Raw genomic sequence first — 27,632 nt, 5'->3', positions numbered from 1 at the left:
AGGACTCAAAAAAGAACATTTCATCACAATTTTATATCAGATGTACTTAAAGGTGGCTGAAAAAAAAATCGAAGAAAACGTCTTCGGATTCTCACTGTCTTACACTTCAGAGTTTTAGTTTTGCAGCTAACAATGTACAAGGAGGTTCATATGTAAACAAAACAGTAATTTCCTTTGGTTTGTGTATTATTCAAGCCTGTTAAAATTGAGATTTCATTTGAAGGCAAAACAATTGTACAAACACGGTCTCATAGTCCAATCTCATTTTAACTCATTTTTACTTTCAACAATTATACAACAATGCAGGGGTAAGAGATAGTGAAAATGAACAAAGCATTTTTTGACTCTCCCCGGTGTCTGTTGTAAAATTTTTAAACAGAAACACCATACACAGCACAACATTGTCACCGCCGATAGGCTGCCGTCAACCGTAAATATATCTGAAATGTGAAAAATAACGAATTACAAAACATGAACGTTACAAGAGTCTCATGCTTTGACACAAACATAGGGGATAATTTTTCTATGGGATGGTAAGAAACGTGAATCACAACATATTCAGGGTTTAAAGGAGGAAAAAATTTGGATTTATGACATTTGTGTCAAGTGCAATCGTTAACGACATGTAAGAGTCAACTGCGTGTTCTTTTACGGAATGGAATATTTCTCCATTCATGATATGACACTGTATCAAAAAGTATGGCATATCTCTGGCCTAAACTTAATGAATTATGACATACTAAGATCTCACGAATTGTTAACGAGTAACACATATTACGGTTTGCCACACTCAAAACTTAGCAAAAATCAAGTTGATATTGCATCTGGCTTAAGAAATATCGAGCGAACCATGAAAACACATTGTACCCGTTTTTATTCCTCTTCTAAGTGAATTTTGAAAAATGCTGTATTTCGTTTTTAGGTATTTCAATGAGTAGTCGTTAAAAGCAAAGCAGAGTCGCCATCTTACCGGACCAAAGAAATATTGAGAAATTTACGAAAACACGTTTCACCCCTAGAAATCAAGGTTCAAAATCCTTTGTTATTCGGTGCTTAAGTTATGAAAGGAATATACTTCCTAAATTTCATATATATGGATCTAGAGGTTTGTACTAGGCATTGGTGAGTCACTCTGGACATCTCCTTCATACAATATCCGCAATGGGTATCGCTAACACAGAAAAACTCTAGTACCCAAATGTTCAGTTACCGTAATAAGTCAGATTATTCTTTTACATCAAGTTGCAGTGATTAGCTGAAGGGTAGCTAGTTAGCTAGAAAACAGTACAATAGTTTTCTCCCGAGAGTTCAGTATTAGGATTACTCGAGCACATATTCAGTGTACCTACATTTCCTCTGGTAGATTTTGACTGCTTCAAGGCTACCAGTATCGTCTGCTACAATCCAATTAATCTACGTAGGAGACAACACGGGTGGCCTTGAATCGGTAAGAATCTACCTCAAGAGGTGTACCTCACATTTTTTCGATCCGGTCTCATCCTAATTTCGTTATGTTGAATAATCTAGGTGGGTATAGGGAACGAAATCAATTTTACAGAAAGGATTTCGGTCAGGGCATAAATAAATTAAGTGGAAAAGTATGCGAATGCATTAGTTAGCTTAATAGACAACTGTAGAAATTTATTATGCAACGACATATTTGTAGCTTAGAGAATTTTTAAATTCATTTTTCATTTGTATTCAACGAAGTCCTCGAAACTGGATAATAGATTTTGGAGAAAACACGGTTATTGTGTTTCAAGGACAAATGAAATCATATAAAAATGATTCAGTTGTTCTTTATCTAGTCACTGCTACTTCATATAGAAGAATAATAATATGACTCCTTTCAATACTTGAGTTTTTCCACAGTTCTGATGAGTTACTGGCACCTTGTAGAAGACCCCTCTGTACGACTTTACTGGACTCATGTCTGGTAACTCATCAAATTTAGGTAATATTGTGTGCCATTACTTTTCAATGCAGAATTTGATGCAGTTTCACATTCTGTGATAAAAAATTGACCATTCCATTAGAAAAAAACCAAGCTGACTCTTGCTAGTTATTAAGGGTTGCGGTTGAAACAAAAATCACCCTGTATAATGTACTTCATCACTAAAAATGAACCAAAAAATACCCCATACTTACATTTTATTGGAAATGTTACTCAATAACTTCTACGTAATTTGCTGGGAATAAACCATAGGTTCCATCGGGTCCTAAGCCTTGCCACCATCCTTCATCTATTGCGTCAATATGCGTAATTACATCTCCAGGGTCGAATGTAATCTCGGTATTATCGGCAGCTTGGTAGTCGTAGAGAGCCCTTGCTTTCATTCCTTCGTTGTTTGGGTCAAAGTAAACATACGAGCCTTCTTCGAGCTGGTTATAGAGCTCCGTTTCGGTCTCCTGAACGTTAAGCTCTGCAGTTTCTTCTATATCAGGCTGAAGATTATGCGATTTACTATCCTTAGGTTGACTTTGTGGAGATGCAGTAATCTGCGCTGCTAGTGGAGCATCAACGTGAGACTGCAAGATTTCTGGTTCTCTCTCAATTACTTTTCCAGTATTTTGAATTGGTATTTGTGGGTCGATATTCACTTTAGCCACAGTTTCAAGGATGCGATTAACAATATTGTTCGATTCGACACGAGTTTCAAGTTCACTCGTCTTTGGGACAAATGACACGCTCTTCATTTGGCCAGCTGCTGTATTTTGTTCAAAAACAGCCCTAGCATTTATGGTTCGCTGCGCGATTAGTTGCTGCGTTTCTTTACTACGTTGTCTACGCAATTCTTCGCTGCGCGATTTTCTTTCTTCATCTGAGTCAGTGGTTCGTTGAGTTTCAGTGTTCTGTTGATTCCGGAAATTTGTTATCTCTTGAGCTCGCAACTCTGCTTGTCTGTGTTTTGTCACTATACTTTCCTTAGCTGTAACCTGCACCCGGATATTAAAAAAAAAAGATACGTTTAATTAATGGCATTTTAATTTATAGCCTTCAAATTGCTCATGTTTGTGATTTTTCAAATTTCTTCAAGTGTTAGCATGTTCATTTCTTACCTGTGCATCTCTAAGTTCACTTTCTTTTTCTTCCCTAGAACGGCGTTCTAGTTCAAGTTTTACACGCTCCTGGTGTCGTCGTGAACGCTCTTCTTCAAGTCTCTGTTTTTCTTCAAGTTCCTCTCGCTGCCAGAACTGGTCACGCTCGCTGGCATTTATTTCCTGTTCAGGTATCACTCTAAACCAAAGATAAATATTAATTATAATACAATCCGTCATCAAATGTGATAAACAAGCCCAGGGATTTACTCAACTGACTATTAAGCTTTCTCTTTTCGCAGAAAGCAGTTTTCTAGAATTTCTGTAGAATATCATGTAAATATTTGTATAGTCCACTTTTATTAGTAAAAATTTCTTTTCTCTCAGAAGAAGAGGTTCTGTTGCAGAAAGAGAGAAAATTGTAAGGAACAATATTAGATATCAATGATGAAATTTTTAGTAAATTCATATTCTCTCTTGAAATATACTTTGTTAAGGTTTTAACTTGTTTATGTCATTGTTTTCTCAATCATCTGTTTAAACAGATTTTTTTAGAGTAAATATTGAAATTTCGTTCGAATTTGAGTTTCGGTTTTATATAATTGCCGACAAACTGTTCTAATCGGTGTCTCAAACTGCTAGCGTATAAAATTATATCTAAAAAATTATGTGCGGTTTATCTTACAAGCTTGTTGACTAATATAAGTAAAGAATCTCCTGTCAATCATTGTAATTCATATTAACCTGCGGTACGTGGTGCCAACTGGGCCTAATTGGCCACCATTTTCACCTCGAGGTTCATTAAACTTATAGCTGGAGCCAGTGGCACGGGCTAATTTGTCCATTATCAGATCAACTTCGACTTCTTCTTCTGTACGTGCATTTATAGTAACATGAGCTCCTTTTAACAGTTTTTCTATATCCCTGATGTGATTAGCGCAGGTTCCTTTCCTCACAATTGGCGCCCCTTCTCCCTGCTATTTTTTGAACCAGGAAAGCAATTGGATTATAAAATTGTTTCTTATTCAATACAATGAATATATTAAGAGCAAAAATTTATAATTCTGAGTACAAGACGAAAGAATGAAGAGATTGAGTGCAATAACGGTATAACCCACGGTGTTTCTGCTTTCAATGATATTTCAGGCATAAGGGTGTAAGCCTCTTTTGATTTTTGTGGGTTTCACCTTTTCAACTCTTAGCCTTCGATAAAATGAAGTAAAGAATAGTGGGCAAATAGAAAACATTCCTATTCAATTGGATTTCATTTTAATAATAGGGTAGTTATCATCTTCTTACCCAATTTATCAAAACACATTTTGGCAGACTTGTTTTTTCATCAATGACGCGGCAGAATGCGTACATTATTTTGCCACTGTTTAATTCTTCGATCATTTCCTGTAGTCCTCCATCGCCTGTGCTGACTAACTTCAAATCGTTGCTTTGACCCTCGTAACTAAACAGAGCCCTGAAAGTGAACATAAGTACTGCAGGTGACGTAATTTCCTTAAAGTCATTGCCTTATACATATAAAAATAATATACATATAGGCCAAGGACGTGTATTTTTCTATGTAATGAAATACAGCAAAATCTGAAATAACCATTTGTGATTCCTAAAATTGCTGTAAACTTTGTTTTGTATTATTTCTAAAAAGTCATTTAACTGTTAATAGATTGATCACAGGTACAATTCATGGAGTCTGCAAATATTACATGTATATTAGAGCGTTTCAAAAAAACCGACTTTTTTTTTTTTTTTGACGAACATTGAAAAATCTTCCGAGTGTCCCTCAAAAATGACCTCGGTAAAATATGAGCTCTTAATATTGATATTTAGAGGTGGCGATTCTCAATTTTCTATTTCCCATTTAAATAACATGGGGAAAAATTTTTTTAAAATTTAGAATTTTATTGCTCGAAAACGATTCAGTGTGAAGATATAAACAAAACATATTCTTGTAGGAAATTTTACGCTCTACAAAAAAGATCTAAATAAAGATTTGCGTAAGGTAAGTCGTTTCGGAGTTATCAGGCCTCAAACATCGAACCGTCAAAATAATGATGTTATTAATTTATAAATGCTACAAAACTGACTCATATCGTTGATTAATCAAATTTATTAATTAACATTTCATTGGAAGTCTATAGTTTGAATTTTAAAATCAATAATATTGTGTATTTAAGTGATATGAGTCAGTTTTGTAGCATTTATAAATTAATAACATCATTATTTCAAACGGTTCGATGTTTGAAGCCTGATAACTCCGAAACGACTTACCTTACGCAAATATTTATTCAGATCTTTTTTGTAGAGTGTAAAATTTCCTACTAGAATATGTTTTGTTTATATCTTCACACTGAATCGTTTTCGAGCAATAAAATTCTAAATTTAAAAAAAAATTTTTCCCATGTTATTTAAATGCGAAATAGAAAATTGAGAATCGCCACCTCTAAATATCAATATTAGGAGCTCATATTTTACCGAGGTCATTTTTGAGGGACACTCGGAAGATTTTTCAATGTTCTTCGAAAAAAAAAAAAATAGTCGGTTTTTTTGAAACACTCTAATGTATATCGCACAACCATCCAAGCTACTGTTCAAATTTTTCGGTGTTTAGAATGCGCGAAGAAAATTTTATACATCTTTATGGTGATACAGTAATAATGCAATGATTTTAAATAATACATTTTCATTTTTACGGCATTGTTACATACGTGTAAAAAGTCAATTAATAACTGTTGATTGAAAGCAATATAGTATGTGTAAAATATATCAAATATATATACACAGTGATATCATTTATCCAGGATACTCTCGGTCTCATTTCCTCCAATAATCGAGGTCTTGCTGTACTCACTAAACATGTTGACAATATTGTTGTTATTATAAATATACACGCCACTATTGGCTTAATCGGAAAGCATTGAATTGTATGACAAAAGAAATGATGATGGTTAATCGATGTACGACTGTGGCCAATGTTAAACAATTAACACAAGAGTAACGGTCTACAGTGTTTATAAATAATTAGATATTGTTCGTTGATTTCTGAAAGCAGGTGAGTAGTTATGATGTGGATAAAAATATAGACATCGTTCCTTATAGTTGGTTAAAAACACTGTTTGATAGTAAAATAAAAGAAAACACGTTTGTCAATACGTATAAATATTGAACGCATGACTTACCAATCTGTGGTGGATTTGTCGTCGACTACGCTTCGCCATGCGGCGCTAAGCGATTCTTTATTTTTCGTCAGATTCACTGACATTTTGAAATTTAATACATATCAACGCCGGAAAACTGTGACTAAGAAATATTATCCGATCCAAGTGACACCGGGGGAACCGAGAGTTTTCACACAGGTGCACGAATGTCATGTAACGTTATACATAAATGCCCATATTTTTTCGTTCTTTTTTATCTGTCAGTGGAATGTCAGTCAACGCCCGACTTGTACCAATGTGTGTAACCACTGTACGTACCTAAATTCCCTAGGGATTCGTCAAGTTTTGTTCGTATGGTAAGAAAGGACTTATCAACTGGGGGACATGAGAGGGAAAGAACTGCTGGGCAAGCGCGTGTAGCTACCCCCACTCCATGAGCAGAGTGACAGAGAGGGCAGGAGAATTATTATCCTCCGTCCTTTGGAGAACTGATTTTAGTATCTTCTCAGCGCCGTGCGGTGTCAGTCGTTTTCGAGCAATTCGAGCGAAATCACGTGTCCTCGGTACCAGTTCAACAATTAAACCGCGTTGTTCAGGTTGTGTTACGTTGTTGATCAGTATACTTCCACCATAATGATCTGTGAATAATACACGAGGGGCCGCGTGTAACCTGAAGGAAAACCGAGTTACTGAAATAAAAACATCCTGTGAACGTTGAAGGTGAATTTCGCGTCTCGAAGTTTCATTTCTTTGTGTAAGTTCAGATTTGAGTGATGCGTTTTTGGCTCTGTGCATCGAGTGTCAATTTTATATTTTTTTTGGCTGATTTTCGGCGAATGCGTAGTTGCGTTGTAAGCAAGTTTATTCAGTGGGTTCAAACAGATAGCTTCAGCACAAAAAGTGAGTGGTAGGATCGAGTGTTATTGCGGTGCGGATTTTTGTATTATAAAAGATTAGTGAAGATCTGAATTATGTGAAAAGTGCGTCGCTTCACCAACACATCTGAGATGCTACAAGACTATTACGTTAAAGTGTGGAGCAGCCCAGATTCGAGGTAAATACTTGTTTTAATTATTGATTGATAATTCAAGGTGGTACATCTAGAGCTGAACTTTCGTTACGTAACAGGCAATGCATAAATATGAAAATAGATAACAATAATAATTGATTTGAAAACTGAAAAGCCAATTTGCTAAATCAATTCAAGTGCTTCGTTTTGTTTTTCACAGCTTAAGCAGAGGCTTCCGAGTAACTTTTTCATTTCTCGGCAACGTTGGTGAGTTTGCATGTGTTAGGTTATGGGTATTTCCCTGGGATTCCTCTGTCACGTGGCGTGGCGGTAACAATTGTTACACAAATCTTCGATTTCTTAGCTGCATAGTTAGGCTCATTCACGATAGCAACGTGCTTGACTTTCAGTCGAATAATTTTTTTTTCGTCATGCAATTTACCATAGCTTACTTAAAGTTAGACATTTTACACGTTGCTAAAAGTGGAATGAGCATCGCGACAGGTAACCATCGCTTACTCGGCACTCGCGAGATGGAATTGTGTTTCGTAACTGATGTAATAATCTACGTTTGAATTTACCGATGATGCCGTTTAAGTGGTGGGTTCACCTGAGGTTTTGCAAGTATTCAATTATCGACATTATCGTTCAATCGATAAAATTCCAGAGACTGACATAACGTAACGTAATCAATTTGCATATTATATATCATTTTCAATCTTCTAACATCCAACAAGTATTGATCAACTGCAGGCTTAGATCGCTTAAAAAATGCTAATTGGCATATAGGATGTTTTTAATTAATTTTACAAAAGGTTAATGTACCGATAGTCTGCCAACATTTACTAAAATAATAAATGCAATATTAAAGTTGGCGGGATACAACCGCGATACTGTATTCCGAGTAAGCAGACTACGATACAAAAACATTTTGCTCCCAACAGGTAACCAACGAAAATGTAAGTCAGCGACCACGGCGCGAATGATGAAGAATGATGTGTGTTGGAAAAAATGGAGAATCGTTTAGGTCGAATATAGGTAACCGGGTAGGTAGGTGGACGTTTTGGGATTCGTCGCGGGGTTTATGCATGAGTGTATGAATCTCTCTTTTCCGTTGGGTGGCTTCGTTGAGAAACAGGTGAGGGTAGGAAGGTCGCGATGTACCGTGATGTTACTAACTTTTGTAATCCACAGCGTCAAACGATCACAGACTTTTCTTCTCCCAAAAGACTCCGTATTCGAGTCTCGCAACCAATTGTAAGCATTTTAATATTAACAAGATTGAATTCTTTTCATTTATTTCTTGTGACTCTGCAACCATTTTTCGGTCGTTATGCAATTCATTATTTAGTCATTACCGATCGTTATTCCATTCAATTGATCTCTGTGATCGTCTGAGTGGGCAAAACGCGTCTCTGGACCATCTATCGCGTTCCGTGGTACGCTAGATGGGGAGAGATGCTGAGCTCGAAGACTTCGCGTCGAAGAGGACCGCCGACCGTCACGCCACACAATAATGCATACCTTCCAACCTCACTCCTCATTTCAATTCCATTTGTAATCTGAGAACAACAATCCGCATAGCAGTGTATCTGATATCTAAAAGATGCAGATGCGGATTGGGTTTCTACAGAATTTTTGGGACTAGTCCCACATACTAAGAATTTTTTGACAGTTCGATCTTTTGCGCCTTGTTGCGCGTAGTTAAATCACGAGAATTGGACGCAGCTTCATGCGCGTAAATTGATAATGGAATTGGACACGGTTTTTTGCGCGTTGATTTTGCAAATAGTATATAAAAAAGTTGCGCACTCACGATGTGCTGATTTTTCAGCTCTTCGGTCAATTTTTAACGAATAATAAAGTTTTCAAGTTTCACGGCGCCTTTTGCGCGTGAACTTGATACCTTTCAGTTATGAAGGCGCTCAACCCGCAGGAACAAAAATCTCAAACCCGATTTCTTAACAATTGCACTGAGACCTATAGAATGTTTAGTCGAAAAGTATAATCATTTCAATAACTCAAAGCAGAAAGAGATGTCGATACCAAAAATTTAGAATGTTTTTTATACATCAATACAATCAATAATTGAAGCAACGAATATTAAAGCGAATGTCATTGTGTTCTTGACCCATTTTTTGTCAGTGTATGAACTTATGTGATTGTGCTAACCATACCTTCGTCTGTTTCGGCTAATCATCCGTTTAGCTGAAGAAGGTGTGTGTTGCCGGACTTTCAGATAATACATTCATAAAACGCGAAAAAAATGATTCATCAATAACTAAATGTTTTACGCATAAGTTGGTTGCCTCGCCACCAATTCTAAAGACCGGTATAGGTATTGTTGGATGTTGAACTTCGTAGGAAGAGTATCGCTTGGAAATTAACGGACCTATATATGTATATTTCGGCAAAATGGACAATCAGCCCACCACTAGAACCCGATGCCGTTCCAATAACTTATTAACGATGCATATTTCTTGGAGGATTACTAAGCAATTACATGAATTTCTAACAAGCTCCTTGCAATTTTACCATGTGTAATGTGACTCATTAACGTTCTACCAATGATTCCTCTTCACTTTGTGAAATTCTTGTTCTACCTAACAAAATTAGTAAATTCTGTTTGCGGAAATCTATAGAAATGCTTTGATAGATAAGAATCTTGTCCTAGAAAAGACCAATGGATTGTTGGAAGCAGACTACTCTTGAAGCTTGCAGAAGGTCTTACCACCTTTCATGTGTATTTTTTTTTACAGAGATATCGTAAATAATTGATGAGAATTTGATTATAAAGAATTCGGAAGATCTATCTTTAGGTGATATCAGTCGTTAGTTTCTGATATGCTATGTATGTATAGTATCATTACACAATTGTATCTTCTGGATAATACTTTTATTATGAGTTACCGGAAAGTGATGAAATTCCGCATAAAATAGTATCGATTTTGTTGGGAATACATATTCTCAAACTCGAAATTCCGAACAATTAATAAGAGTACTGCCATAAACGTGTAATAAACTGGATAGATATGAGTAATTATAATCTGGGCCACTTGATAACAAATATCTGAACAATCTTCTGTTTAGGGGTCAGCGGACAGAGTCGCAACCTAACCAGGTAATATGGGTAGAAGTTGAAAGAAGGAACCTTGATCATCTATAAATTATTTTTCTATTGCTTTTGTGGTAATGATTGCCTGAGGTTCATCGGGTTTTGTTACAGCATGGACTAAAACATTAGTAACAATCGAGTTTCACCAATTTCCAAAAAATATATACGAGTCGTATTTTTGTGTAGAAAGGTCTGGTTTTTCCGCTGCAAATAAACTGCATTTCTAAGAATCCACGGAAGTCTAACGTCAGTTAAGAAATTATTTTTATATATCAGCTGCATCTTCTTTTGAAATGAAGATATGACTGTTGACTGAAGATACATATTTTTATTTTCAGTTAACGGTACGAGTTGAGTATTAAACATATGTACAGAAACTACATAAGGTACATATAGGAACAACGATATATCGCCATCCTTTGATTAACTTCTTGGACTGTGTCTCCCATCCTTAGTATCAAGGAAAGGTTTCTAACTCTGTTAACAAAAAACCAGGTGCGTGTTTATTGCGTAGATAACATCATTTTTGTCGATCCGATGAAGTTAATTAGAGATTAATATTGCTGAATTTGGCCCAAATGAATTTGCGTAGTTGAAAAATATACGGCATCTATACGGGGTTTTATAAAAATTTCAGCTGTTGCCGTTTGTCATTCCATAGGCATATGGCTGTATTCCGAAATATACTTCCAGTACCTGCCAGTACTGCCGACCGTGACGTCACGCAGTCAATTGCGGTAGTGAGCTGTCGCGCGATTTCAGAACGCGGTTGCCAGTACTTGCAGTACTGCGAGTATATTTCGGAATACACCCGACATCCGACATCCATAATAACATCCGACTCTGCATTATCTGCGCACACGCGGTGAGCGTTGGTAACAACAGTTTTTGTCATCTTTACGTACCACTTGCTGGATTGAGTTGCGTGTGCATTGTAGGACGCAGAGGGCGCCGCTTCACGATGAATTTATCTTGTCCATTTCCGATTATGAAAAGTCCCATAAGGCTATCAGTCTTTATCATGTGCGAAGTGCTGTCAAAACCAAAACAACAACGTGTTTATTCCATAGTTTGTTCACTCAGTTTTAAAAATCGATGTGTTCCACGCACGTATCTGATTAATTCGATAATTTCTTAAGAAAAATGATATTCTTGTCTGGAGATAAGATAGAATGCTCCCTTGCTTTGATTGCGCTAACGTTTGCGGTGTTTTTAGGTGTATTTGACAGGTAATGTTTCAGGTTCAGTAGTTACAAAACTAATGATTATTACGAAGTGTCTATTCGCACTACAGAGTGACCCTTCACGCGACGCTGGATAATTCACACATCAAATGATCATCTGTCCCGAATTTCACGGACAAAAGCGGAGCGTCAGAACAATTATTCTAGGCACGCTTGACTAGAGTGACAAAGTTTAGATTAAGTTTACCTGCTGTTATACCTTCGCTAAAGTTTTAATAAATGATCGTATTCTATCACTTGCCAAAACCACAATACACACTAGCGGTACGAACTACACTGTTGCGGTCTGTCACCTTAAGAGATTGTGTTTCTGAAAAATTCTATTGACATAAAAATTGGTATGCCTTGGAAATTAGTTCGGATGGGCCAATTTCTTTCGATGCATAAATGTGTGGAATATTTAGAGTGTACAGTGTCAGTTCACTTTGTAATGCGAATAGACACAGTGTCACAATAATAATCAGTAATTATTTCATTGTTTATGCAGTAAATTTCCAAATCGATTCAATCATATTATTTCAGCATAACATGGATTGCAGCTATCAGTGCTGTGTATTTCATTGGTGTTTTATGGGGCACAAGCTTCTTACAATATGTAGGCTTCAATTTAAAGAAACTCCACTATGTTTCTAACCTGAAAACAGGCAATGATGAGTCTTGTGGTGTCTGTGGGGGTGACGTCTGCAAACGTCATCGGCCGTCAAGAAATTTGGCACGTATCAATGTCCCCAAAGATTTTGACGATGCATTAGAAAATGTAACTATTCTATCATTTGTTAACTTACAAGTAGCGTATCAAACTTTCAGTTTGCAAGCTGACTAGTATCCAAATAAAAAATTTCATTTAGTACTTAATTAAGTAAGTAATTGAACCTCAATGATGCATTAATTAGTTTTTGGGAGTTGAACACGTTTAAAAAGGAAACAATTTATTAGCACTTTCAATGTTCTATAAGAAATCTATAATTATATTCTTTTGTTCATACAACATAATCTTGAGGAGTTGGAGTAATTGTACCACTTCTTAAAACATTCGAGTATTAAATAAGAAAAGAGAAAAATACTATATTCTCACGCATTTTTTTCGTTTTCAGCTCCTGGAGCAGCTACTACAGACATATATCTGTACATGGTATTTGGAATTCTCTTCCGACGAGGCATTTGTACAGCAGTTTCGAACCTGCATTGCAACTGCGGCTGGCAATATTGCTCAAAGACTTTTCCGTGTCGATACAGCAGCAGTAATTTTTGATCATTTGGTACCTATAGCTCTGCAGCATGCTCAGGACTGGAAAGTTTTGGTCAATCGTGCCAAAGCTGAGGGTGGAAATCCTGCAGATTATGTGGCAGATTTTCTGGGGCCCAGAATACATCCTGCGGCATACTCACGTGAAGCAGAACTGAATTATCTCAGAGGCCTGGTCACTACGCTTATGCCGCTTTTGCTACCAACAACGCATCTTTCCATCAATAATAAAGTGATTTTTAATATATAAAAACCTCTCTAAACTAATCATTCGAACACCTACTCAGTTTCATTTATTCCTCAGATTATTTTGAGAGAAATTTTGGCCAACTGGGTTCTTTTGCCTGCAATGGATGCTCTTGCTGATCCGGATAACATTAATACTCTGGTCATTCTTTCCACTCATCATGAAGGCGAGTTCACCCAAACAGCAGACTCTGTTAATGTTCCGCTCCTACATTCTTGGGCTATGCCTCCTCTCCTTGTCGATAATGTTCCCAATACGCTAAAACCATCACTAGAAGAGATTCTGAACAATCCCCAACTTCTCTATTTATTCATGCAACACATCAAGGAAATCGGACATGTTCATCTCTTACAATTCTGTTTGGACATAGGTTTGTATAGGTCGAATTTTAATTTTCCTATGTAATGCATAATTTTTGCATAAGAAGAATTACAGCCATATTCATTCCAGATGATCTAAGCAAGAGACTATTGAATCCAGATATAACTGTAGAGACTGAGGGGAACTTGTATGCAGTTGCGCAAAATCTCTATTCGTCTTACCTGACACTAGATACTCCCAATTATCTTCACTTGCCTGTTCACATATCAAAAGGATTGCAGAAAAGTAACTATCATCAGCTTATTTCATAAGATTTGTTCTAAGTACTAAATTTATGTGATGCTGATAAGTATTCAAGATGGTAATATGTCATAATATTTTTTTTTCAACCACTTTTTATTACTGATGTACAGTTCTGGAAGGAGGACCAAGCAAAATTCAAGAGTTAAGAACTTCGCGACCACTGTATCAGGCTCACCAAGAAGCCCATACCATCTTGGAAATAACGTGTCTGCCTTCTTTCCATCACAGTTATCAAGTAATATTGATTGAGATTACAATATTTAAAAAAAAAAAATCATTAAAAACCTACTCATGTTAGTCTTCTCTCACAAACAAAGCTTGTGCATTTCGTTTAATGACCCTTTATCAACTCTCAGTTAAATTCATTCATTCCTGCGTTTCATAAATTACTAATTTTGATGTATGGCTGTTCGAATAATGTTTCAGTTCCAGTCATTGTACACAAGTTTCCTAATTGAACGCTTTGGCTTGTTGACAGTGGGATTTCTTCAGCATTTTAAAAGGCATACCCTATGGTTTACGATTATAGCAATCTTAGTTCAAACTGAACAAATAATTATTCAAATCCAACGTCATTGTCATGAAAACAATCCAAATCTAGAGTATCGACGATATGTTATTGTGGAAGTTAGCAATCCACTTTTAAAGTAATACGATCGCACACAGACAACAATGGTATCGATGACACTACGAAAGAACATATCGAGGATGCAAACTAAGATTGCCAAAACCAAAAACCGTAGAGTATTCCTATCAAAATGCTAAAGATGGCCCACTGCCGACTGGCTGAAAGTTGAATAAAGAAAGTTTTATGTAATAACTGCAACCTAAGAGACAAGTATTTGTATTCCACATCACGCTCATGAAAACAACCTAAATCTATATGGTTTTTTGGCAGTTTCTTAGCCTGCAAACTTAATTGTAATCAGTGAACGATCATAAGTTAATGGAATTACTTCGAATTTCAGATTTACACCTTGTTATGCGGTCAACAGACACCCTCAGCTCATCCAAAATCGATGAATCAACACAAGTGAGCAATTATAATTAAATTACATAATAGATAGAATACTTGACGAATGGCAAATTTTTACATATTGTTACTATGTCTAATATTTGTACACAAATTTATATTAATTTCCAGTCATTATTTTTATTTTTTTTTTTTGTTTTTTTTTTTAATTACAGCAGTATGACAACTGTTTGTAAAATCATGTAGCTGTCCACTATGTGATTTATTCTCAAAGTAAACGTTTTTTCATTCCATTTTTTCAGTCAAGGGGGACCGGTTGGTATGGGGAGTAGATTTAGCAACCAGATTGGTCGAATCCAACGGGTATTGCGGACCTCTGCAGTTGACGGAGCGCCATATCAACACGAGAACGTTTATCAAGCCGAAGAGGTTGATTGTACACCGAGACTTCATCCAATTTCAAATTCCTATGAAGATGGAGGAGATCGAGATCTAACTACCTGGCGTGTTACAGTTCCTCATGTCGATGGGGGTGGCGCACAGCCCCTTTATATGATTGCAGTGCATAGTGTAGCACAAGAAAAATCTTGGACTGTGTTAAGGAGGGACATAGATTTTTATTCTCTCAGAACGCGACTTGCTGAATTCCACGGAGATCGAGAATTAAATGATTCCCCTTTACCAGCTCGTAAAAATCAACACCCTTCACTGAACACAAACAGACAAAGATACCAGGATTTCTTACAAAAGCTGCTGGCCAAGCCAAAACTCCGAAGCAGCGAACTGCTCCATACTTTTCTCACAGCTCCTAATTTAGAGCCATACTATTCCAGCTATAGTACGCCAGATATTGGATTATTTTATCAAAACGTTGCTCACAAGTTACGGAAAGAGCGTGGGCAGCATTTGGATAAGTTCATGAAAACCTTTCTTTCTTCTATAAATATGAAAGATGAATACGCAGATGTCGGTGTAGAACCGTCTAGTGAACACAGTCTCAGCATTTCACAAAGAAAAGGCCGGGACTTGGTGCATGTTGGACCGTTTGGCAACAACCTTGACCTTCCACCAAAGCTCCAGGATTTCCAATTCGTCTTTACCAATCCGCCACAACACGTAAAAGGGGCATGTTTTTGTATCGTTGAGGCAGGTAAGTGGAAATTTAATTACAGTTTAAGTGTTTTAACAGCACAATGATAATGGATATATGTGTACAAAATATCTTAATCCAACTTTTTTATCTGATTGAATTTCGTATCGTCATAGATATTATAAAGATCAAAAATGTAAGATATTCAACAGATTTATTTGTGTCTGATTACAGTATATTCAATGTCCAATTGTTATCGTATGTGTTCACAATGTCTTAAAAACACTACAGTTTTCCTTCGCAAATTCTTTTTTCTCTATTTTCAGTCAATAACTTGTTGGAAGTACCTCCGTCGTTGGCTCAAGCTTATTGGCTAGCTGCTTCACTATCCTACCAAAGCTTGGATCCATTAATAAATAAACTGATGAATAAAACGTTGGTGAAACTGTTAAGCAGTGGACGGGCAGCTGTTGTCGTTAAGTTATTGCACACTACAATATTGGGACCGAAATCAAATGATAAAGAATTGTCATCCTTGGGTGATTTCGAGACTAAAAAACTTGAGCAGGCTCAAGCAGGCTTGAGCTCGTTGATCCCTTGGTGGATTATCGGCCTCCATACAACGTGGCATAAATTAATGCGATCGCTTTTGGAACCGCTTCAAAATCCGGCGTTCAACAAACACCTGGCATACTGTCTCCTAGACCAAATAATTGCTGATTTGTTTCCTGAAATATCTTCGTAAATAATGATTGCGAATGATATGTTTTTGATTTTGTTGTACTATTGTTCACAACACTTGCATACCTTTGCCATAAAAAGCCATTTTAAAGATGAAATTCCGGTCATAAGAATACAATATATGTATAAGCATATATATATATATATATGTTGTATTTTATAGATGCATATCATATATATCATGATATATACATCAGATATAATTGAATTTATTCATCTCATATCGATTCAATTTTGATCTTGGCTTTTAATGGCTTGTTCTTTGTTTTTTCAACGAGCTTTGATGAATGTCAACGTAAATAAGTTCAACCTTAGACAATCAGTCTGATAGAATTGTTTTCGGATTTATCTTGTCATCCCGAGTGAGAGTTTGAATTAATATGATAATATTGTTGCATTGCACACAATAATCATTGGGTAAACTATGATAAACTCTGTAGGAATGTAGTCATTTTATTCTATGTATACATTTATCATAATCATACTGTTATCATACTTGTCCATTTTATATTATACAGATCATTTAGTTTCGGGTAACATAAATGGTTCATTATAGTGAGTTCTCAAATCTCATAATTTATAATTTGTATATATACTTATCTAATATGTTCATATCGTGCCATAAAGCAAGAGAGTTCTAATATTTCAATATACATATGTATAGTTTAAATAAGATTATAAAACAGAGAATCAGTTTTTACCTAATAACACCTGGTATACTGCCATAGCCCTCAATTTATTTGAAACCTTAGTAAGCACTTGAATCGAGGTGTTTCTCGGATTATTGCTACAATTTTTAGAGTTATTCTAATAAAATATTTTACATCTGTAGAAATAAAACTGCATTGATATGTACAAACTAGAAGCATTTCGTATGCAAAATTAAGGAAATAGTTTATGCGCAGTGTAAAAGTTGTTGCAAAAACCAGTCGAAATATTGACTATATATAACAAACTCTGTAGTTGAGTCCAAGAAATGGCTATTTATGTTGATTTTTGTTTTTCTATAAACGTTATATTCACAATTATAATAATCGAGTAGATTGAGACGTAATGTGCATCGGAGTACATATAAAAAATCCTATTCTAAAGGTTCTGTACAAAATTTTATTCCATTTACTAAATTATCTATCCGTTTGGTATTTGTTTGACACTGTGCAACGTTTTTTTCAGAGATATCACAAAGGACAGCGAAGTACTGAGTGTTAAATTGAGTAGGTCTAATAATACAATACAAATCATGATTATCACACGTGCCCGCTTGGACCACGCTTGGCACGTTCAAGTAAATAGAAGATTAAATTTGCCTAGTCAGGTGATAATAAAAATGAATCACTGTTTCCAGCTGAATATAAGTTGAACTTTGTTAGTTTGATTGTGAGTTTTAAATAGACAGAACTTATTTCACCGAACGAAATTATGTTGCAGAAGTCAACAACTGGTATGCAATGTGACCTATGTTTGCTACTAGTGTTTAGTGCATACTTAACCACTCTGAGCTTAAAATTTGCACGATAATTCTTTAGACCATCGTTAATATTACAAATTAGTTATTGATGTCCTGATATTTACATTAACAGCTCTTTGCACAACCAACTTTATTATTTTGTTTCACACGACACGTTTGAGTCGTCATTATTTTGAATATATCATTGAATGACAAAATTTTCTAAGCTTTTACAGGATCGGGAACAGGGACAGACTTTGCTCCTAATTCACGTTGAATCTGTTCTAAAGGCTTCCCTTTTGTTTCGGGCACAATGAAAACAACGAACACTGTACCTATGGCACAAATTACACTGTACATCCAGAATGTAGTGTACGTACCGAATGCCAGTACAAGGTCACTATAAGTTCTTGTCACTATAAATGCCATCATCCAGTTAAAAAAGCAAGCACTACTACCAGCTACACCTTTTATTTGTGGTGAGAATAGCTCTCCAACCATCATAAATGGAAGTGGTCCAAAACCAAGACTACACATGAGGACAAAGAAGCAAACCGATACAAGTGGAAGCCAGTTAATTGATGAAATATCCGCTTCTATGTGCTCCAAGTAATAATACGTACCAAGAGAAAACATACCTATTGTCATTGCTACTATCGAAACAAGAAGCAAAACTCGACGTCCAAGCTTGTCAACAGTTAATAGACTGATGGAAGTCGACAGTACCTGAAGAGCTCCAACAATAATTGTTGACGTGTCTGTGGAAATGCTACCGTTCTTGCCAAAGATACTTCCTGTGTAAAATACAATTGCATTAACACCGCTCAGTTGCTGGAAGAACATCAGGCCATAGGAAATTATCAACCCATTTCTGGCTACTCTCGACTTTATTGCTTGAATAAAAGAGCCTCTATTTCTCAACTCTTCTGCTAAGACATGTTTTCGTACTTGCAGCTCATGGTCAAGGTCATATTTAGGACCGCGCAGTCTCAGCAAGCTATTTCTGGCATCTTCCTCTCTATTCTTCATTAGAAAGTAAGTCGGACTTTCTGGCATGAATGAAAATATGGTGAAGAATAGCAACGGTACAATTGCAAATGTTATGGAGAGATAGTATATCGGTATGAGGGTACCGAGGGAATATGTTATCAGAACTCCAGAGGTCAACATCAGCTCATAGAATGCTCCCAGAGTACCGCGTATGGAAGGTTCTCCGATTTCTGCTGTGTAAACTGGTACTGCAACGCCAAATCCTCCACCACTCAAACCCAGCAAGAATCTGCCAATACAGAACATCACCACTGATTGAGCCCAGATCACAAGTGCCCAGCCAATGGTATAAGGAACTACTAGAAGCAGCATGCTTCGTTTTCTACCAAATATGTCCATCATTAGACCCATTGGAATGCAAATTGCTGCTGATCCCAAATTTGATATTGAACCGATCCAAGAAAACTCTGAGCTGCTTATCGTAATGTTGTACTGTTCTGCCAATTTCTCCCCTGAGTCACCACCTGATGTCGACCATCCCAAAACTCCACCAAAAGCAAGAGCTCCGATGGTAGCAGAGAGTGCAGCGGCGTATTGAGGAAGCTGTTTTCCTCGGACAGCCGAAGCATCGTTTGACACAAGTGTCAGCTGTGAAATACCTATATTCTTTTCCCCCATCGTGTCCTGGCCCGACTGCAGCAGCGGCGTCCACTCTGTCACCTGCAAGGTAAGGAATACAGTTATTCATTGTTTCTAAATATATTTATGTTTGGATTATGTATTTCCAATTTCCTGCAATTCAGTTACAGGGTGGGAAATATTGTGTTAAATACCTGGAATTTTAAATTCAATGATCAACACATTTATTTAATTCGTATATTACGTATATTTCCACTTTTATTATGCTATATTCAATATTTTACATTTTTAATTTTTGCAGTTCGATCAGTCTGAATTGGCACTTCGAGTATGACTGAACATAGAATTTAAATTTTCTCTAACATCGTTGGTATGTACTCTCACGTGACTGGTTGCATCACGCTTGTGCTTAAATTGTTCGCTTTCAATATATTTTTTAACGAACGTTTGGTGTATTCAAGTGTACGTCACACCATTAAGCTTTGAAAACATCTCTTATGCTTCAGCATACATTATACATATGAAAAATAGATTATTTGACTGTTTTATTGTAACAAAGAAATGGCGAGGATAATACAATCTTGAATTATTAATTTTTTACGCGATACAACAATGTTTTCAGCTGCACCTCATTAGCATTAACAAGTAACTGTTGTTATTCTTGTTTATTGAAAAGCCGTAGCGAAATATCATAGAACATGTACCTTCAAAACAGATATGAAATAAAATGTCTTGCGTTCTAAAGGACAAAGAAAACAAGGTTGCTTCAGTTTATCAACTACACTGTTCACAGAGAACGAATTAATACTGAGACGCAGAATTTGTAATGCCATGAATTTATATTGGTTGACAAGATTTTCAGAATTTTATTTGTGCTAATCTTATCTCATGGATTTGAAGTTTAATTGGTAGTTCTTAGATAGAAAGATGGTTTAGCAAGATACTGTACAAATATATAACGAGAAGATGGTTAGAGAACAAATTTACCAAGAATAATTTATTCAAAATATTAGATCAATGAATACATAATATTACAGACATCTTCACACTTTTTATCATACATTTATACTTTGCTATGAGCATAGATATTCGGTTAAATTTTAATAGTATATCCTTGTCTATACTCCAACGGATTAAATATATTTACAAAAGAATCAGTCTTACAAGAGAATCTATGTTGATTGTACATCAGTATTATACAGTGTATTACTGTAAATCAGAGTAACTTGATTCAATAATTCTCATTTATACTAACATATTTAATTTAAAGAAATTATTTTTGTTCTGCTTGAAAATTGGATACTGTGTGAGCTAAGTTGTCGCTCATTTTGTACCTATCAATGATCTCTAAGAGAACACACATTTCGAGTTCTTTTTCTTGGCTCTTTTCCATTTAATTTATTGACTGTGAGACAATCCTTTCGCTTTATTATATATCGCTTATAGGTGTCTGACTTTATTAGTATGTTTTTTTGGGTACTAATTCACAAATAACTTGGGTCACCAGCAGAGAAAAGTAACAAACACCTGTTGGATATTGGCACGAATGCTTTTTTCTGACCAGAAATTATACTCTGTGGTCGAGTTAAATATGGTTTTATTAATTCCATGAACCGAGATCCTTGTTTTCTAAACTTTTATTGTATTTGAAGTGGGTGGAGGTGCAGGTACCGCACCCATTTCTTGCTGAATCTGTTCAAGAGTTTTTCCTTTTGTCTCAGGGACGACGAATACGAAGAATACGATACTCAGGGCACAAACTACACTGAATATCCAGAATGTAGTGTAATTTCCAAATGCTGTCACCAGATCGCTGTAAAACTTTGTTACTAAAAAGGCCATTATCCAGTTGAATAAACAAGCGCTGCTACCTGCAATGCCCTTTATTTGCGGAGCAAACAGCTCTCCTACCATCATCCATGGAATTGGCCCAAGACCCAGATTGAACATGAATATAAAAAGGGAAACTGCGATCAATGGAATCCAATTATATGCAGACACGTCTACTCCTGTGTGCGATAAATAAAAGTATATCCCAACAGTAAAAGCACCAATAGTCATTACAGTGCTGGATGATATCAGAAGAATTTTTCGCCCAAGTTTGTCTACTACCAGTGTACTCGCAAATACTGCGACGACTTGAATCACTCCAACAATAATTGTTGATGTTTCAGAAGACATGCTTCCTCCTTCGCCGAAGATGCTGCCGGTGTAAAATATGATAGCGTTGACTCCGCTCAATTGCTGGAACATCATCAGTCCAAAGGCAACGATCAATCCTTTTCTGGCAACCTGTGTCCTTATGGCTTCTAGGAACGAGGCTTTATTTTTTACCTCTTCTGCAATGGTATCTTTTTTAGCCTGTAACTCTTGTTCAATGTCGTAAGCAGGACCACGCAGCCTCAGAAGACTTGACCTGGCCAGATCATCTTTGTTTTTCATCAAATAATAGGCTGGGGATTCAGGCATGAAGAAAAACACAGCAAAAAATATTAGTGGAATAATTGCTGATACTATTGAAAGCGTTTTGATTGGTGCAAATGCGCCCAGAGTGTATGAAAACAGGATACCAATGGTCAACATCAGCTGAAAGTACGATCCCAGGGTACCACGGACCGAGGGCTCTGATATTTCGCCAGTATACACAGGAGCTGCAACGCAAAATGCTCCGCCACTCACTCCTAGTATGAATCTTCCCACGTAAAACATTACCACTGAGTTTGCCCAAATAATTAATCCCCAGCCAACCAAGAAAGGTGCAACTAGCAAAAGCATGCTTGGTTTTCTCCCTATCAGGTCCATTAGAACTCCGAAGGGAACACAAACGGCTGCCGCTCCCAAATTTGTTATTGATCCAATCCAAGAGAACTCTGACGATGATATCGTTATGTTGTATTCTGCAGCCAAATCTATACCTCCGTCACCTCCTGAAGTTGACCAACCTAAAACCGCGCCAAAAGCCAGACTGCCAAGGGTTGCAGCTATTGCTGCAATATATTGTGGCAGCTTTTTTCCATTGGAGCTGAACTCTGCGTTAGAGACGAGCGTTTGCTGGGAAATACCGATTTTGTCTCCCATTGTGCTGCAGTGTCCTTGCAGTAACGGTGTTCTGTCTGATACCTGAAAAGTGACAAAGTTGATTAGCTAATTTCCAAGTTCTAGCTCTCAAAAATATAAAAAGTAAAGATGGCAAACAAATGTTAATAAAGTAAAAAGTAATATATATTCATTTTGATTTTTTAATATGTATGAATTTGACCATCTGGATTCGTTAGGTATCATGTTTTGATGGAGTTAGATAAAGTGAGCGTGCATCAATGTATGGACTCATGCGTGTTCGTCCAGACATTTGGGTTACAAAGTACATGTATCACCTCGAAAAGCAGTATTGTCAGAAAACCAGTGTATCACTAGTAAGCTTTTATAATACCTGTTGTATAGTAAAATGCTTGTTACACTTTATTAACATGCAATCTTTTCGTTTGAGATTACTGTCAGTCTAGCCGAAAATTCACACAAAAGGTGCTGCCTTCTCACAAATAGCTCCAACAACTATGTTTCAATAATTCTGTTCCTTCTTCTACCGTATGGCTAGCTCCATGTAGGAATGTGCCAAAACGAGTTTTGGTAACTAGTAAAGTGAGAATTCGTAGACTTTACCCAAGATCGTAAATTGACAAGTCAAATAAACGACATTGCAAATAGGAAGATTATTTATGTCAGATAAAAATTGAGTAATAATAATTCCGAATTCATCACATTCTTATATTTTTTTCTGAAATAGAGATACTAGAGAGTTTTCCATGCAAGGATATTATGGCAGCTTTATCTTACCACTACTACTAAAAAGAAATTGTTGTAGGTCCCAGGTGATCGTCAAGTGCTTTATCATTCTCGTAGTTGAAAAGCAACAGTGGTCAAACATTAACTGTATGTTAATATTTTTCCTACTGAAGTTTAGCATCTATATGATGCTTGTTGTAATATTTCCATAAATTGAAATGCACACTTTAATACCAAATTCAAGAATTGTGCCACAAATAGTGAGAAGCTTTAATATTCAGAAATAATTTGATACAATTATAACTCCAAATTTTTTAGAATATAATTAATGTCACTTGGAAAAATTGAAAAAGGTATGTATGCCTGTGACTGTAATTGAAGAGATAAACTAATGAATCATAAGAGCATAACATGTGAGTTCCAGTTTCAATTGAATTGTGATAAAAATTGGAGGGGAAGATTCCTGTGTCACTTAACAATTACATACTTGAGTTGTTTTCATTATTATTGAATATTATAATCGCTGTACAAGCGTATCTAAATTCAATGCCTTTGAAACACCAACAATAATGCCGATATGCATATAGTATTGCGTGTGAAAAAATGCTATCTTGAACGAGGTTGAAACAGTAACATTATTGTAACGAAACATTGGGTAAAAAAATTACTATTTTCTTATTTTTACAATAACTTGGGAGAAACAAAGATTTCAAAATATGAGTATATTTTGTTTTATTATGGTTTTCTGGACGTCAAACGATTATAAAATCGCGAAATAACGGCTTTCCTTCAGCATGACTCTTTAAGATAACATTGCTAACTTCAACATGATTATCTTGATTCAAATTTTATAAAACGTTCAAAATTATAGTCTTCTACATTTTTATTGGATATAAATGTAGGAAAAATATGCTCCATTTCCGTTATTGCTCTGTGAAAAATAATTTCATTTGTAATCATCCAGTAGAATTCGATACACCGAGGAAGTATAGAAGCATATAAATAATTATTAGTCATTGATCCATGCATTTATATCATGCATGTTGCGTTGATTATATGAGTATTCGTTGATAATTAAGTGTAATTCTTTGTTATGTAGCTTTTCTATATACGTGTAGTTATTCGGATTAGTAAAAAGTGGGGGTAAAACTTTCCAAGTGGTATATTGGTTAATTCGCATTGAGTAAAACTTGCATCGGCCACTGTTATAGATGGGCTATCTGCGCTGCATGCTGATGTAACGGTGTGTAAGGTTCCAATGTTTGATAGTGTTTATAAGTACCAAGATCCAAAGTAATCGTATAAGTTAGTCGTTGAAGTGTGTCAATATTTTTTGTAAACAATAATCAAATTTATTGTTTTTTGTTTTGTACATACCGCCCATACGTCTGCCTGGTATGGTCCTGCCAAATCTTCCTGATCGTAACGATGCATATTTGCAATGTTTGTACGTACAACGATGAAAATTAAAACAATCTCTAATTACGTTGTCCGTTATACAAATGTCATATTATTATGAGCAACGCGCGAGTTTGCTTCTATCGGTAAGATTTAATTCTGTATTCCCGTTTTGCACTTTGCGTAGTAGACTGTCGTGAAAGAATAGCTCTTTTCGTAAACACAGCTGGCTTGATTCTCTCCCTGCTCTGTGTCTCTCCGTCCCTCCCTCGGTCCGTCTGATCGTAATACTTCACGACATTCAAATTTCAAATATATTCCCGCAAATTTCCCAGACCCCATTGATCTTCTCTACCACTTTATAATCTCCAGAGATTTGACACGACCCCTAATGCACAATCCCAATAGTTTTGGTTTGTCGAAGCACAACGATCGCCGAGTCACGTGTCAACGGCCATTGACCATGGTCAACTATTTGCAGCCTACATACCGACGACAACGTTGCCGCGAATGTATCGTAGCCAGATTACGGACGGTGGATCCGTGGTGTCAACTGTCGCGACCGTACTTACATTCACGTGTGAAAAGCTGCATACTTTCAGGCGCTGACATAGCGGTTGATGTTTTACGCCTACCAAATGGTCTTATTTGACTATCTAGCCCAGAACGTGTGCGTTTCACGGTAATTTTTCGAATATGCATTAGTATTAAATGAATTGCAAAACCTGATTGACAAATTCCTTTCCCATGCAGCGGATTATTCGTTATTAACGAAACAATCAATTTTGAAAATTCACAATATCGGTTGACTTTTGTATGGAACCTTTACACGGTCGAAAGATTGCAGGATTTATGAAGTTGCGATATCATCATCTCGGTCTCTTATTTGATTAAATCATAAAGTGATATCAGTTGAAAATCCAACCTTCTGTAATTTCGAAAGCAGTCCAGTTGATAAGGTGAGCCATTCGTCAGGAGCTGTCTGTAGAACTTGTCTAATTTCCAATCGTATTTCATCGTTATATAACAGCAGTATCGTAATGTCATATTCCTGCATAAAAATACGATACTTATCGTTAGGAAACGTTTTCCGTCCTGTGTGTAAAATTACGTTACACTTTAATTTCGCTTTCTGTAGTGATGATAGTTTATTGAAATTTACCCATACATGCCGTAAGAACATATTGAAAAAAGAAACAACGTGAAAATATTAATACTTTGCAATATATCTGTATACGGTACTGTCATTGTCACTCCCCTACACAATATTATAGTCAATAATGATCATTGACGCTACTGTCCACGGGTGTGCATAAAATCTGGTAATGCTCCAAAATACTTCGATCAAAGATCAGTCTGTACGTATGAGACCAACATGAAGCTCCCCTTACTATTCTCAGTGCCGCAAAATAATTGATAATAATAAAGTATCCGAGTCACAGTGGATAATCCAATTTGCTGAAATATCAATTCACCAGTATTGATTAAGTAAAACGTGCTATGACCGAGGACTGTATATTATTGATGACAAATATTTATGTTCAGTTACAACGCCAGTATTTTATTGGAAATAATTGAATGCGATGAGGTATTTCGCAAATAAATTTCATATGTATCAATATGAGCCGGGAATATTGTATAAACATACTATTGCAATCTGCGGAAAATATTCTGCAAACTAATTATATCACATTATTGTTGAAATGTTTTGTGTTGCAGCGTGGAAAAATAATTTTTCATTACAGAGAGTATTTTCGGCGAGTAAATTTAGACCGTACGAAGATCTTACAGTTTAAGGAATACAATTTTAGCAATCCGCACCTGTTCTTCTCGAATTCGATTGTTTTATTTCACCAATTTTTTTTTCCTATTTGTCGGAAGTAAAATTATTATAGTTATATATACATTTATGTATATTTAATTTTTTTTATCATGTTCACTCCTTTAATTTATGCCAGGTCAGTGCAGAGGTTGCTTTTTCTACGAAGGGAGAAGTGGGTAATTGAGGTCATTCGACGAGAATAGATTCAATTCGTGGTTGAAGACATGATTGTCCTTCGTGGTTCAGTAGTTTATGCCATATCACTATTGACGGAAGTCGTAATATATAGGTAGATAGGTGTATACATAACGTCGGTAAAGTTGCTCATTGCAGTCTGATATCAGTATTATCACACTTGATATAATGTCGCGGGTACCCCATATCTCAGTGGATATTGATTTGCTACTCTGTTCAAAAGCAAAAAAAAAAGTAGGATAAAAATGTATTCGTATGCATTGTGTGAGATAATTTGATGCTTTACATACAATAAGCATCTACACACATGCGGATAGAAGTAAGTACACGTGTAGGTATATACAGCGAGGGATAAAAGTATTCGTATTTATAGTGTACAAATACCTTTGTTCTTGTCATAACGGCGGCTTGTCTACGCAACATAAGATAACAAGTCCGTTTCTACGTGCTTGTTTACGTTAGTGTCCAGGCATGAAATAAAACAGCAAATGCTTGAATGAAAGAGTTACTTAAAACAAATTATTCCTTATTTTGTATAAATTTACCCACTGTACGAATACTTTTGTCCCTCATTGTATATATGACTATAATCGCATAGGTGGTCGATATAAAGATACGCAAAGGATAATATCGCAATAATATTGGCTTTATGCGAAATATAACTAAACAACTGTGTATTAAAGGTATTACAAATTACCAATGTATTATCTTTTATAGGTATATTGTAATTCAAATATTCATATGTATATTTATACCTGTTTTGAAATATCCCTTAATGTCTGTCAGTGCATATTTATATAGTTGTATTACACTTGCACGTGTACGTCGCAGTATATATTTAGGGATATACGTAAATAGAGTTG

General features: G+C 36.0%; 4 protein-coding genes across 12 annotated transcripts in view; 1 reads left to right on the top strand and 3 right to left on the bottom strand.

Moving 5' to 3' along the window:
- Window positions 1-261: 261 nt before the first annotated feature.
- On the bottom strand, window positions 262-6,520 carry LOC124178689 (drebrin-like protein). 4 transcript variants are annotated; one of them, XM_046562241.1, is made up of 6 exons: window positions 6,228-6,520; window positions 4,339-4,495; window positions 3,784-4,016; window positions 3,061-3,238; window positions 2,149-2,937; window positions 262-440 (listed from the first exon to the last, which is right to left on the bottom strand). In XM_046562241.1, exons 1-5 carry the CDS (start codon window positions 6,308-6,310, stop codon window positions 2,164-2,166), a joined length of 1,425 nt encoding a protein of 474 aa, XP_046418197.1. In that variant the 5' UTR covers window positions 6,311-6,520; the 3' UTR covers window positions 262-440; window positions 2,149-2,163. The 4 variants fall into 4 exon arrangements, with proteins under 4 accessions (XP_046418197.1, XP_046418195.1, XP_046418198.1 ...); XM_046562239.1 differs by having other exon boundaries at window positions 4,339-4,507; window positions 6,228-6,519; XM_046562242.1 differs by lacking the exon at window positions 6,228-6,520 and adding an exon at window positions 5,829-5,881 and having other exon boundaries at window positions 4,339-4,507.
- Window positions 6,521-11,277: 4,757 nt separating this feature from the next.
- On the top strand, window positions 11,278-17,809 carry LOC124178685 (sorting nexin-14-like). 2 transcript variants are annotated; one of them, XM_046562231.1, is made up of 9 exons: window positions 11,278-11,559; window positions 12,097-12,286; window positions 12,669-13,052; window positions 13,125-13,437; window positions 13,518-13,673; window positions 13,802-13,926; window positions 14,660-14,724; window positions 14,967-15,814; window positions 16,081-17,809. In XM_046562231.1, the coding sequence occupies exons 1-9, from the start codon at window positions 11,474-11,476 to the stop codon at window positions 16,497-16,499; spliced, it is 2,586 nt and encodes an 861-aa protein (XP_046418187.1). In that variant the 5' UTR covers window positions 11,278-11,473; the 3' UTR covers window positions 16,500-17,809. The 2 variants fall into 2 exon arrangements, with proteins under 2 accessions (XP_046418187.1, XP_046418186.1); XM_046562230.1 differs by having other exon boundaries at window positions 11,282-11,559; window positions 12,097-12,331.
- Window positions 16,926-27,632, bottom strand: part of LOC124178688 (facilitated trehalose transporter Tret1-like) — a 33,340-nt gene continuing 22,633 nt past the window's right edge. For 3 of the 5 annotated variants that reach the window (XM_046562233.1, XM_046562234.1, XM_046562236.1), the window contains exon 2: window positions 16,926-19,652. In XM_046562233.1, coding sequence (XP_046418189.1) covers window positions 18,165-19,652 — 1,488 coding nt within the window. In that variant the 3' untranslated portion in view covers window positions 16,926-18,164. Of the gene's footprint in view, window positions 19,653-19,765; window positions 20,410-27,632 lie in introns of those variants that run through there. The other 2 variants (XM_046562235.1, XM_046562238.1) reach the window with 2 other exon arrangements.
- On the bottom strand, window positions 21,194-25,195 carry LOC124178686 (facilitated trehalose transporter Tret1-like). The gene is made up of 2 exons (XM_046562232.1): window positions 24,732-25,195; window positions 21,194-22,691 (listed from the first exon to the last, which is right to left on the bottom strand). The coding sequence occupies exons 1-2, from the start codon at window positions 24,786-24,788 to the stop codon at window positions 21,201-21,203; spliced, it is 1,548 nt and encodes a 515-aa protein (XP_046418188.1). The 5' UTR covers window positions 24,789-25,195; the 3' UTR covers window positions 21,194-21,200.

The sequence above is a fragment of the Neodiprion fabricii genome, chromosome 3, assembly GCF_021155785.1.
Source record: "Neodiprion fabricii isolate iyNeoFabr1 chromosome 3, iyNeoFabr1.1, whole genome shotgun sequence".
NCBI classification, from domain to species: Eukaryota; Metazoa; Arthropoda; class Insecta; order Hymenoptera; family Diprionidae; genus Neodiprion; species Neodiprion fabricii.
The sequence above is the reverse complement of the archived record's forward strand: the minus strand, read 5'-3'. Positions and strand labels throughout refer to the sequence as shown.